Source organism: Ostrinia furnacalis, unplaced genomic scaffold, assembly GCF_004193835.3.
Source record: "Ostrinia furnacalis isolate ACB-3 unplaced genomic scaffold, ASM419383v2 OfSCF7395, whole genome shotgun sequence".
Classification (NCBI taxonomy): domain Eukaryota; kingdom Metazoa; phylum Arthropoda; class Insecta; order Lepidoptera; family Crambidae; genus Ostrinia; species Ostrinia furnacalis.
In genome coordinates, this window is record NW_021137634.1 from 523,698 (window position 1) to 535,532 (window position 11,835).

The 11,835-nt window shown below is 35.8% G+C and overlaps 2 protein-coding genes across 6 annotated transcripts; one reads left to right on the forward strand and one right to left on the reverse strand.

Moving 5' to 3' along the window:
• The first annotated feature begins 410 nt into the window (after positions 1-410).
• LOC114364409 (metallo-beta-lactamase domain-containing protein 1) lies at positions 411-4,498 on the forward strand. Its single transcript, XM_028320564.1, has 5 exons — positions 411-643; positions 732-896; positions 964-1,077; positions 1,156-1,368; positions 4,428-4,498. Exons 1-5 carry the CDS (start codon positions 493-495, stop codon positions 4,430-4,432), a joined length of 648 nt encoding a protein of 215 aa, XP_028176365.1. The 5' UTR covers positions 411-492; the 3' UTR covers positions 4,433-4,498.
• On the reverse strand, positions 1,486-11,128 carry Nhe3 (Na[+]/H[+] hydrogen exchanger 3). 5 transcript variants are annotated; one of them, XM_028320560.1, is made up of 11 exons: positions 10,998-11,128; positions 9,486-9,688; positions 9,124-9,235; positions 8,588-8,691; positions 8,095-8,150; positions 7,284-7,335; positions 6,349-6,378; positions 4,921-4,995; positions 3,746-3,937; positions 3,366-3,449; positions 1,486-3,099 (listed from the first exon to the last, which is right to left on the reverse strand). In XM_028320560.1, exons 1-11 carry the CDS (start codon positions 11,101-11,103, stop codon positions 3,061-3,063), a joined length of 1,053 nt encoding a protein of 350 aa, XP_028176361.1. In that variant the 5' UTR covers positions 11,104-11,128; the 3' UTR covers positions 1,486-3,060. The 5 variants fall into 5 exon arrangements, with proteins under 5 accessions (XP_028176361.1, XP_028176363.1, XP_028176360.1 ...); XM_028320562.1 differs by lacking the exon at positions 6,349-6,378; XM_028320559.1 differs by lacking the exon at positions 8,095-8,150 and having other exon boundaries at positions 8,532-8,691.
• Positions 11,129-11,835: the final 707 nt, after the last annotated feature.

Below are 11,835 nucleotides of genomic sequence, written 5' to 3' on the forward strand. Positions count from 1 at the left end.
ATTGAATGCTACATTCATATCACATTACATTCAATAAATTGATCATTGATTGAAGTCTATTGACAGATTTACTTCTAACACCCGTTTTCATTATTCAATCCCAATCCGTCCGGCAATCGTGTAAGAGACAATATGAAAATGTAAAAATATCGAAAACTGAAGACATTTTGACCAAAAAGGGATTGAAATGGATTTTGGATTGGGATTAAGTTATGGAAAGCGGATAGATTAAAGCCAGATTAAATAAATAAGTAATTGTCGTAGATGATTAATATTATCTGATTACCTAGCATTTATTAGGCCAGATGAGAGGTTGTTACTTTCTATTGAACATTCAAACATATTTTGTACACCACTATTGACAGCTGACATTAGCAGTAGGACTTGTCATAGTTGTCATCTGTCAGACAGATTGTTGCTGGGCTGCTGCTGGCTATTTGTTTACTATTGGATTTGTTTAGATTTTTTAAGGTTTTTTGATACATCTAAATCATGAGTGAAGTTTTTGTTTTATATGATGGATTCTCTACAATGTGCGCGAAAGATGAAATGGTTGCTAATTGCAGTTGCACCTTAGTAATAGGAGGACACAATCTTATTGTGGATACCATGACTGCTTGGGATTCTGAAAAAATACTGAGAGGTTTCATGTCTTAACTACTTAGTTAGATAATAACACAAAATAAGTAACCTATTTAACATCTTATAGTTGCGAATATTATTATTTTCAGCTTTGCAAAACTATGGCATTGCCCCTAATGCAATAAGTTATGTTGTTTCAACACATGGACATTCTGACCACATTGGAAATAATAATCTCTTTCTACACGCCAAGCACATTGTTGGTTTTAGTGTCTCCTATCAAGACAAATACTATATGCATCCATTTGATAAAGGTGAGAGGAACCGAATTATGAGCAATCAAATGAAATGACATCATTACTATCTGTTGTTTTGTTTTAGGCGAGAAGTTCATCGTCAATGATAGTGTGGAAATAATCCCTACTCCAGGACACACATTATCAGATGTAACAGTGCTCGTTAAAACTAAGCATGCAGAGTCTATCGCCATTACTGGTATGAATAAATTTAACTATACTAGATTACGACTATAATGTCAAAATGGAATGTCAGTTTATCAATCTTACATTTTAGGTGATTTGTTTGAAAAGATGGAGGATATAGGAAACCCTAACATTTGGCTGGAAGCTGGAAGTGAAGATCCAGTGCAGCAGATGAAGAATAGAGCCAAAATAGCTGACATTGCAGACTGGATTGTTCCAGGACATGGTCCAAAGTTCAAAGTGACTGAACAAATAAGAAAATCTTTAAGGGAACAATCTGGGGACACATGTTCAATGAAAAAAGGTAATTAATTTTCTTATTAGATAAAAAATTAAACACTCATTTAGATCAAATTTTATTACATCAACAAAGACATACGCAAAAGAAGCTTACATCAACAAATTATGTGGTTTAATTCTATAATTTCAATTAAGCACACACAAATAACCCTGTGAAATCTGTTTCCAATCAATAGCTATGAGAGAAATTAACATTGTTTGTACAGCTAATCAGAAAGACAACACTAATGTGCCTGATATTAATTATGATAATGTAAACATTGTCAAGATCTAAATTATAACTAAGTGAAATTATGTCATAATTACTACTTAGAGTAAAATTAAAATTGTATTATTCAAGTCACCTATTTACCTATTTTTCAATAAATATTCTAAGGATGAACGTGTAACATAAGGCTTTTTTGATAAAATGTAGATTCCTAGGTAACCCAATCAGCTTGATAATAACAAAATACAAGTAATACTAACCTACATTCAAAGTGTTGTAATACAGGAATACAATTCTCATGCAATCAAATTTTTCCGTATACGAACTCTTTTTACGGTCTGTTGCGATGTTTGTCAAAACGTGCTGTAACTTCCGTATAATTAATACACAGTATCACAAAACAAAGTTTTAAATTTAACAAAGGTTCAATTTTAAATATTTCATTACGTGTACAAGTCTTTTTAGTGCCAATGTCATCGTTGAAAAAAATATAACAAACAATTTAGTTTTCTTCATACGAGTTTTATTGGAGGCATATATTATAACAAATTAATTATCCTTGCAAAATACAAAATTTCTTGGTTTTATTTCACAGTTCATAGGATTATGACTTGGAGTACTTTGACAGGCAAATTCGTATACGAATTTTAACATCGACTGGTACATAGCACTCGTAGCGTTCGAGTGGTTTTCGATCGAACTTTTTCGATTGTGAACTTCTGAGAATGCACAAACGGTGTAAATAGTCGAAAAAACCTAATAAAACCCTCTGAACGATCTTCGAATTATTTTTCGAATGTGAACTTTTTTCGATTGCATGAGAATCGTACCCCAGATCAGATATAAAGGTTTTCAAATACTTCAAATGACCATAAAATAATATAAAGCCCATTTAATGGGTTAATAATTTAAAAAAGCCAAATATTTTAAAGACACTGTCAAAAGCGGAATAGCAAAATACATCAAAGTATATTAAAGATAGATGATACAATTTACATCTTCTAAAGTAGACTAGAAAGATCGACATAATCTGCCATGAATTACGATAGTAGAGCACATACAAAGTATTTAATAAAGGATTATTTGTTGGTCTTTTCAACATGTCACAAAAATCACATTACATTTACTATAATATCACATTCAGGTAGTAAATACTTGGAGCTCATCTAAAAATGATAAAATGTACATAAAGAGTGCACCAGCACTACATTAAAATATTTTATTTGAATGATATTAAAAAAAAAACAATACATAATTATATTTAATGTGGCACTCTGTTATTACATTTTGTTAACTGGCAGGTACGATTATATATTACTGCCGGTGATACCCTCTACCGATATCCGTGTGTCGACGAGTCCAGGCCAAATTTGCTGCGTGCAATAATCAAGAAATATTGTCCTCCATTAATTTAAACAATTCTCTAACTACCTACTACGTGAACCATTTTATATCACAGCCGTAATTCAAAAATATACTATAAAGCTTTTAAACATGCCCATATCCGTTCCGAACATTAATCGACAGCTGCAACCAAAAATAAATTCAAATGTAATAATTATCAAATTAAATGTATAAAAAATATAAATACATAGTTATGATATTAAGTGTAAATAATAACTGAAAGATATTTGAGTTTTTATGTTTTAAAATGAAATAAAAACAAAATAATTAAGCCATTCCATATAATGGTTGTTGTTTTTTTTTATAAAAATTGATATAATTATGTATTTGCATAATAATAATAGAAAATGTAAGACTTATTAATAAAAGGAAATTTGAAAGCTATTTACCTGTGGATCAATGCTTGTAGGTACAGGTTGTGTTTCATCAATGCAGAGATCAGAATCAGAATCAGTTCTTCTAAGGGTATTATCCTGGAAAAAAATGTTAAGTTTATTAAAATCAGTGAAAGTTTTTTATTTAGTACTTAGGGCTTAAGTAGGCGCCAGGGCGCTTATACACGTCGCAATGCTTACTATAAAAAAGCGTATAAAATGTAGGTACTGTTATGGACTTTCTCCTTTTTAGACGTTGACGTCGAAACGTTAATTCAAAGGCGATAAGAACATTTGACACTGACGTCGTACGCCGCGTATAGCGTTTAATAGGAGACCGTAGCCTTACGATCTTGGAAGTAGCTAGTTTAGGACGAAACAATAATAATACTTACCCCTTGTGTATATTGGTGGGTGGTCGTCAGCACTCGAGCTACGGGTCTCATGAAACCCGGCAGAGTTTCAGTGAGAGGGGGCCGAGCGTGGGTAAGCAGGGGTTTGAGCAGACGCGAGTCCACGGCGCCCCAAAGCCTGGCGAGGCGGGCTTTCTCACCCACAGTGCCGTCGCCTGATCCTCTACCGCCCTCCTGGTGTTCAATGAATATAAAATTACCATAACATTATTACAATGTATTCTTAAAATATTTTTATAAACAAAGTCACACGTATAGATGACCCACGCTGAACTGTCCCACCAAACTCAATGACAGGGGGGCGCTACCATCGTTCAACTATATGGTTTCCAACATGGCAAAAATCGGAACCAGCGATTCGATATTGACGGTGGCGCCCCACTGTCAATGTCATCGATAGGACAGTTCAGTATTTTGGAACTATAATAAGGTTTGGGGGATCAAATATTGTATCCATAGACAATTTGGAAACCATTTTAGTAAAAATCTTCGATAAACCTGAAATATACCCTCATGCAAGGCCATGTTTTTACATGAGCGTATAAATAGGACATGTATGCAGTCATTAGTTTGACATTAAAGCACTTAATTAACTAGGGAGAGAAAGACAATGAGTTAAAATAGCATGTAACACAGAATCAATGTAAACTTTCTTTTGTTTCAGGGTAGTTTAAGCATAAACTACACTACCTTCAGCAGGGGGAGCAAGGGTACAAGGAGTATCATGAAATATTTTTGCTAAGGTAGTTTGAAAGACTGTTTCAAAATAGTGAGTGTGATTAGTGACATATAATATTTAATAATCATGTATTAATATAATCTGTATATTGAACTGACCCATTTGTTTCAGTTATAACCCTTCTATTAAACTATTAACTATAGATTTTGAAATATTGCTAATATAATAGTACCTTAGGTACTAGGAAGAAATTAGAAGTTAACACATAAGAATAATAATATACATAATTATGGTCTGAAATGTAGATAATTTACCATAAAAGGGGAACAAGTTACAACAGAACTAACATAGCGCATAAATACATAAAAATAATATCACGTTAGTTGATGGATCATTTCAGTGGGTGCTCATTAGGTATTATTTACATGCCAATCATGCTCAAACATCACACAATATAAAATATAAAAAATGTACATACGTCATACGAGTTAAGTTGCCAAGGCATAACCACTCCCTTCGCGCCATTGCCCCACTTAACTACCATGCTGCCAGTCTAAATTGTGAGAAGAAACCAAACAAACTAAAATAAAATGTCATGCAATTGAGTTCTAAAAGCTGAAGTTGGAAAAGAAATTGTGTGTCAACAAGTGGGACGGCATAAATTGACTTATTTGTACTTTGAATGGGGATGCTTGCATAGAAAAATGTGTTCTTCAATGTGCGTTGTTGATATGCACTTCTTATCTATTATATTTTAACGTGTGCGTACATCTATAAAATAAGAACATCACATTTCTTAAAATTCTCAAGAATAAATATTATTATGTTCAGTTGCAAACATACTTTATTTCGACGTCAAAAAGTATTAACGATCCTAATATGACACACAATTAAAATGTTATTTTCCAGTTAATTAGGTATGTTACATGCAGAGAAAAAAATATGTGAATAAAGTTAGATAGAAAGTATTCTGGAAATGTTAGATTCTAGTAAATAGTCGCTTAATAACTTGCTTTGTTAATTAAAAATTCATCAATCATACTGCAAATTACATTTGGTAGTATTTTATCAATTTATTAAAACACTAGTTTTGTATTGAAAATTACACGTTATTATCTTGACTTGTTATTTCTCATGCAAAATGTATTGTTTTTCAAAAGCGTGCATGTCTTACTGTAGTTCTGTCGCAAGTGGACTGTTGCGTTGGGTCCATATTTCGAAGGCCGAAACCCATGTCGGTGGACTGGATAACAAACATACGCGGTTTATGCATGTTTTGCAATATTTCAAAGTCATGGCTACGCAACGCCGAGCCGTACATTTCAATAGGAGACGTTAGTCGACCGTTTTTAAACAAACAAAAAATAATGACAATGAATTAGTCGCTTGGATGGTTACACCACCAAAATCATGTGACAAGTCAGGTTCAACACTGTTTAGGTAAATTAGAATCGATATAAAAACATAAGTTAATAAATATGCCATTGAGACCAGACTTGTGCCATTAGATATAAGGCTTGACAGAAAACGAGTTAAACAAAAAGTTTTGTGCCTTTTTCCTGTGATGCGGATTTTGTCACGCGTGCGGATCTAGTTCGCATGAGCCACTGCCCGCATTTTATTATTTCAGATATGTTATTCCTATTACGTGGGCACGCTCGCGGACGCAATCAAATAAACACGCGTGTCGAATTCCGCATTACAGGAAAAGGGCACTTAAACAGTTGCAAACATTGGGTCGCAAACTTATGTTGTATGACAATGAGTAGACAAGATGTCACGTGATTTTCGTCCGTAGATTAACATAAAATGTCATGAACGTTAACTGCCAAGCCTTGCGGGTAAGCGGCATGTGACACCTATAAAGCTGCATTAGTGGGTGCTTCTTGGCAACACTAGTACGTACCGGTCCGCCGGAGTCCGTAGCCTGGTAGAGCTGCCAGAATAATATGTTATTAATGACATGCGCGGCACTGCCCTAGCGTGCTTTGTGTCGTGTCAATGGGTACAAACAACCGCACATCAAGCCAAACTCTGGCATCTTATGCAGTCGCAATAAGTGCTATATTGCATCAAAGTTATCAGATGTGCTGTCGACTGTACGGGTACGAATGGCAATACATGTGAGCGACTCCCAATTTTGTACAGTGCCAATACAAATTACCTACTTACTGTCTTTTGGTTTAGTGGAGCGGTATAACAAATATAAATAAGCATTTAGTTACTGATGGGGACGGTACATATGAACAATCTGAATGGCAAGGACAATGTGACAATTACATAAATAATTTTGTAACCATTACCGTGATGTTAAAACGAAAACCTACCCATTTCAGTAAATTTAATATACATAATTGAGGACATAACATAACTAATACATCTTCAAAATGAACTTAAAGTTGAATGGCGACAAGATTCATCATTTCAAAACTTAAAAATGCTAAAATCTCTACTCTACATAATCTCAAGTCGTTTAGTTGTAACACTGTTTTGAAATAAACTGAAGATGAGCCATTTGGCAACGATATGCAAATTATGTTTTAACTAAAAAACTATACTAGGTTAATTACTGTGAAAGGCGAATTATGTAAATGAATGGGATATAAAAAGTAGGAAGCGCAAAATATTTAACAAGCAAAAAAAAATCAAGGGAAGATAGCGTAATTTTTCTATTGCAAAATTTAATATTTTTTTAAAAGTAGAGAAAATCTATTAACTGCTTGTTATGAAAAGTCCATAGCACGTCTAAAAATTGTGTCTGTGCGTAAAGCTTGTCAAACGTTACCGCTAAAAAGGGGGCACTTTAGTTAGTCACAATATTGTTAATCAAAGAATACTTACACTTCTAACATCGCGGTAGGGAAGAGCTTCGTTTTCATCATTTTGGTTTTCCCTAGAAGACAAAAATATATCATTGGTAAATTAATTAACATAGTAGCCCTTCAAGTACCAGCGAATCAAGTCACAATAGAAATCAATATTGCTATCGCGGTCTCATACGACTGCTTAGGGTTCCACGAGATAATAAATTAAGGGTAATAAAATAGCTAACAAAAAAACTTGTTTTTTTTTAGTAGCCCTTAGTCTTTGTGTTATATCAATAGAACAACGTGTTCTGAACACGTACTAACTATTAATCTGTGATAATTGCGTTCTAATGTGCTGTACCGCACACCTGAGTCTTTATGAGTGATGTCACGTCTACGAATTTTCATTCTATGATAAAACGTAGTTTTACTGCTCATAAAATCCGCGGAATAAGTATTTGCAGAAGTCAACTTTAGCACATTAGGTGCTTTCCTATCACTAACCCTCGACGCATGCAATAAGGTCACTTTTCGGACGCTTTGACGCTCTGAGGTGATGTGCCTATGGTCTTTTTTGTGACATTTTTTTTATCCACAACGAGGAAGCTCTTAGCCTGTATCTCACCTGATGGTAAGTGATGATCAGGCCGAAGGTGGAGCTTCACCCGGAATCCTCAACCACGGAGGAACTGGCTCACTGAATATTCTCATGATCAGGCCGCAAAATAATGACCCTCTCTAATCTACCAGGGCGCATGAAATATTTGGTCTTCTATACGCTCCACGTTAGCTAGACGGATTCGAGACATAAAATTAGTATAAATAAGGCATATTTTGGTACGTACCCGGTAGGTATACGTAGGTAAGCCAGTGCATGCGTCGCGGCCCCGCCTTGAAGAACCACGGTNCTAGGTTTTATTAATCTAAGGATAGAATGGAGTTTTGCTGCTTTTAAAATCCGCGGAACAAGAACTTGCAGAAGTCAACTTAGCGCCAATGTGCTTTCCCATCACTAACCCTCGGCGCATGCAATAAGGTCACTTTTTGGACACTTTGACGCTCTGACGTCATGTGTAGTTAACTGCTGCGGATTGTGGATACTCCATTGAGGTCTTTTTTGAGTCATTCTCATCATCAGGTCTTTTAGTCTCTACTGCAGAAGCACGACCCTTTCTAATTTACCATAGGCAAGTGAAGTATTGGATCTACGACACTTCCTACGCAAGGCCAGACGGATTCGAGTCATAAAATTAGTATAAATAAGGCATATTTTGGTACGTACCCGGTGGGTATACGTAGGTAAGCCAGTGCATGCGTCGCGGCCCCGCCCTGTAGCACCACGGTGGCGATAACGATCAGCGAAGTGGTGGTCAGCATAGCTTGCCGCGCTTCGGACACCGTGTTGCGGATGGCTAGCGCGAAAGACATAGCGCCTCGGAGACCTGCATCGAATTGAAATGAGGGTTTATTTAGGCTTTAAACCTTATTTCTTCTGGAAAAAGTCCAAAATATGGTGACAAGAATTCTACCACCACCAGCTAAAGCGCTAAAGGACTTTGCCACTACATCGTGTTATAAGTAACACGAATGAGTCATGCACAAATATGGCCTGATAAAAAATATTAGTATAATATTAATTAATGTCCTCTTCATCATCTCAGCCATAGGACGTCTGCTGAACATNTTGAACATAGGCCTACCCCAATGCTTTCCATGTTGCCCGGTATGTATGATGTAATGTAATGTCCTCTTAATTAAGGAAAATATTGTTCATATTCCTACGCTATTTGCGATAGTAAAATTGATACTGGAGCTGTTTACATTCAACTGTCATACAATTTTAGCCAATAATACTATAGAATCTGAAAACTTACCAGAAAAGAAAAGCATGTGTTGGAAGTTCATCGGGATGGGTGGTTTTCTTCCCAAATTCAACAGGAACGACAAAGGATAGATGTTAACGGCTCGGCCCAGGGTCGAAGTGATCTAAAAGCCTTTGCTAAGGAAATTTTGCTTAAAAGAAGAAACTACGTAACGCTATAGTGCTGTAGCAAACATTGCATCGACTGCACAAAAACAATGTCTTCTTTTTCGGCCACTAGAGGTCTAGTAGGCCACCAAGCATATTTGGTTCTCTATTTGTCTCTTTTACTCAAGCCGGCATCACAAAGCCAGTAAGAGAGACAGCTCCAATTCGCAATGCAGATTAGACTCTATTTTGTTTTAAAAAGGATACAAATCCAGCAATGATGAACCACGGGTCGAAATGGTGTTTCGGGAAGGTGAACATCGAAACCCCTATGTAGGTGAATATGAAGTTCTCAGCCAAGAAGTTCAGCAGTTCGAATAGTTGTTTGGTCCGGTTACGGGAGTCCGATGACAGGTTGTTGTATGTGTAGTGGGCTTGGCAAATCCCGCAGAACAGTACTGCCACAACGCCTGCAAAAACAATAGATTAGAACACTTCTTAAATTTTTTTAGAACGTTTGTTTAAAATTTAGGGTGCAGAATAGCTGTTGACAGACATACATTTTGTTAAAAAGTTATCGTGATCCATTAACGCGACATACAGGTCAAGATGAATCGAACCTATTTAACACATTGTGGGAGACTGGGAGATTGAAAAGGATTTTTTCAGTAGTTGCATTTGTTCCAATTTTGTTTAAAAGTAAATATAATACGTATTAGAGCATAGGAAATAGTCATGTAAGAATAATAAAAACCAGTTATCGTAACTACATATTATTCAATTGCAATTTTATTTACTACATTTACATTTATACCGGATACAGTTAATAGGTACTAAAAAGCTTCCAGCAGATCTGTTATTTAATTATAATATCTATTAAAAGAATGAATAAATTCTAAGTATGATGAATGAGATGTTATAGAAATAGTGATCTTACATCACCATTTGCATTTATGTCTTATTACATTATAAGGTCATGCACTAATTGGTTAAATTGACATGGCGATATACGGCAATGAAAAATTTTGCATATTGATAACAGAAACTTGTTACTTCCATTTGTACACTGTAAGAAGATACTCGGAGTAATTTAAATGAACGAATTGACCTCATTTTGGCTGGAAAAATACTAGTATGTTTTAAGCCTTATCACATTTGCCGAGTGTGAGCGATTGCCAAGCGTTTTCACACGTGCACAAGGCACATTCGCTTGGTTTTTTTTTTCAGTATCAAACATTTTCAACCTGTATAGGTGAGGGAGCAATCGCGGGGTATGTCTATAAAATGTCTGTACAAGTCTAACAGTGATCTTCGAATGTGTTTCCATCACGGAAAGCAAAAAAATACGCGTCAAAAGTTTTTCCGTGCCTTTTTCTTGTGATGCGGATTTCGGCACGCGCATATGAAATAATGAAATGCAGGCAGCCCGTATGCGGACCATATCCGCATCACAGGAAAAACGCACTAAATTATCTTTCACCTAATTCTATGCGGACTTTTTGCACTAAATAGGTATTGTAATTTCATATTAAACTAGCTTTCCGCCCGCATGAAAAAAGGGCTATTTTAGGGTTTTCTCGGAAATTATTCGAACTTTTCACGTCGTAAAAACCATCCTTGGACTTCAACGAACATTTAAAAAAAAAAGAATTGGTAAAACTGCTCCAGGCGTTGTTGAGTTATGCGCTTACCAAGTATCACCAACACATTTTGCGATTCATTTTTAAATTATAGATTAATTTCTTTGGATAAATTAGTAACATGTGACATAACACGTACCTGTAAGTTCGCACACTTCTGCGATGAGGAAAGCGGCGTACGACATGAGAACAAACAGCGCAGACTCCAGAAGCGGCCATTCGCGGACATGCGTGAACTTTGTCATGTGCACAGCGGTTAAGGAAATATTGCATTAATTGAATATATTAATAAAGTCGTAAATTGATTCTTAACTATCAAAACATTGTAAGTAATTGGTAATTCCCCAAATGAAAAGGTGGAGCGTTATGGAAATTTTCTTAGATACGCAGTTTGGCGCGCATCGCAATGCAGACCGGTTTTCTAGTACATTTTTTTATTAAACGATCTAAATCGTCGAATTTACCGATGGCATTTTAAAATTATGGAAATTTCACCTAGAAACCAGTTTTATGCCGTTCATTATGCTTCATGTCAAGTTTCGAGTGATTTTTTATTACTGATTATTAGTGATGGGCCGACTATGGTCTTTGCCGACTAACCGACTAGCCGACTAATCGGTTTTCAAATTGCCGATTAGTCGGCCGACTAATCGGCAATGCCGATCATTCTAATACCTACTTGTCCGAAGAATATCTAGATTTTCTCAAAGAAACATGAATAATCTAGATTTCTAAGGAGATAAATATAACTTCTTGAGAAATTAGATTTCTTTAATGAGAAAAAATAAAAAGCAAAATTACAATCACCTAACAGTACCTAAGGTAGATGTCATAATTTTCGACGGCGCGGCGGAGGGGTCAGAGGTGACAATATGATCGCCTCCTGCTGGGCTAGGATGCGCGCCGTGATATTATTCTTACTTCATCATCATCATTTCAGCCATAGGACGTCCACTGGTAAACATAGGCCTCCCCTA

Excerpts from the sequence above, each read along its gene's own strand:
- LOC114364409 (XM_028320564.1), top strand. The coding sequence starts at position 493 with ATGAGTGAAGTTTTTGTTTTATATGATGGATTCTCTACAATGTGCGCG. Across the intron at positions 897-963 it reads TATGCATCCATTTGATAAAG|GCGAGAAGTTCATCGTCAAT; the intron begins GTGAGAGGAACC and ends GTTTTGTTTTAG. Across the intron at positions 1,078-1,155 it reads AGAGTCTATCGCCATTACTG|GTGATTTGTTTGAAAAGATG; the intron begins GTATGAATAAAT and ends CTTACATTTTAG.
- Nhe3 (XM_028320560.1), bottom strand. The coding sequence starts at position 11,103 with ATGACAAAGTTCACGCATGTCCGCGAATGGCCGCTTCTGGAGTCTGCG. Across the intron at positions 6,379-7,283 it reads CCTACCGCGATGTTAGAAGT|CTCTACCAGGCTACGGACTC; the intron begins GTAAGTATTCTT and ends TTATTCTGGCAG. Across the intron at positions 3,100-3,365 it reads CTACAAGCATTGATCCACAG|CTGTCGATTAATGTTCGGAA; the intron begins GTAAATAGCTTT and ends TTTTGGTTGCAG.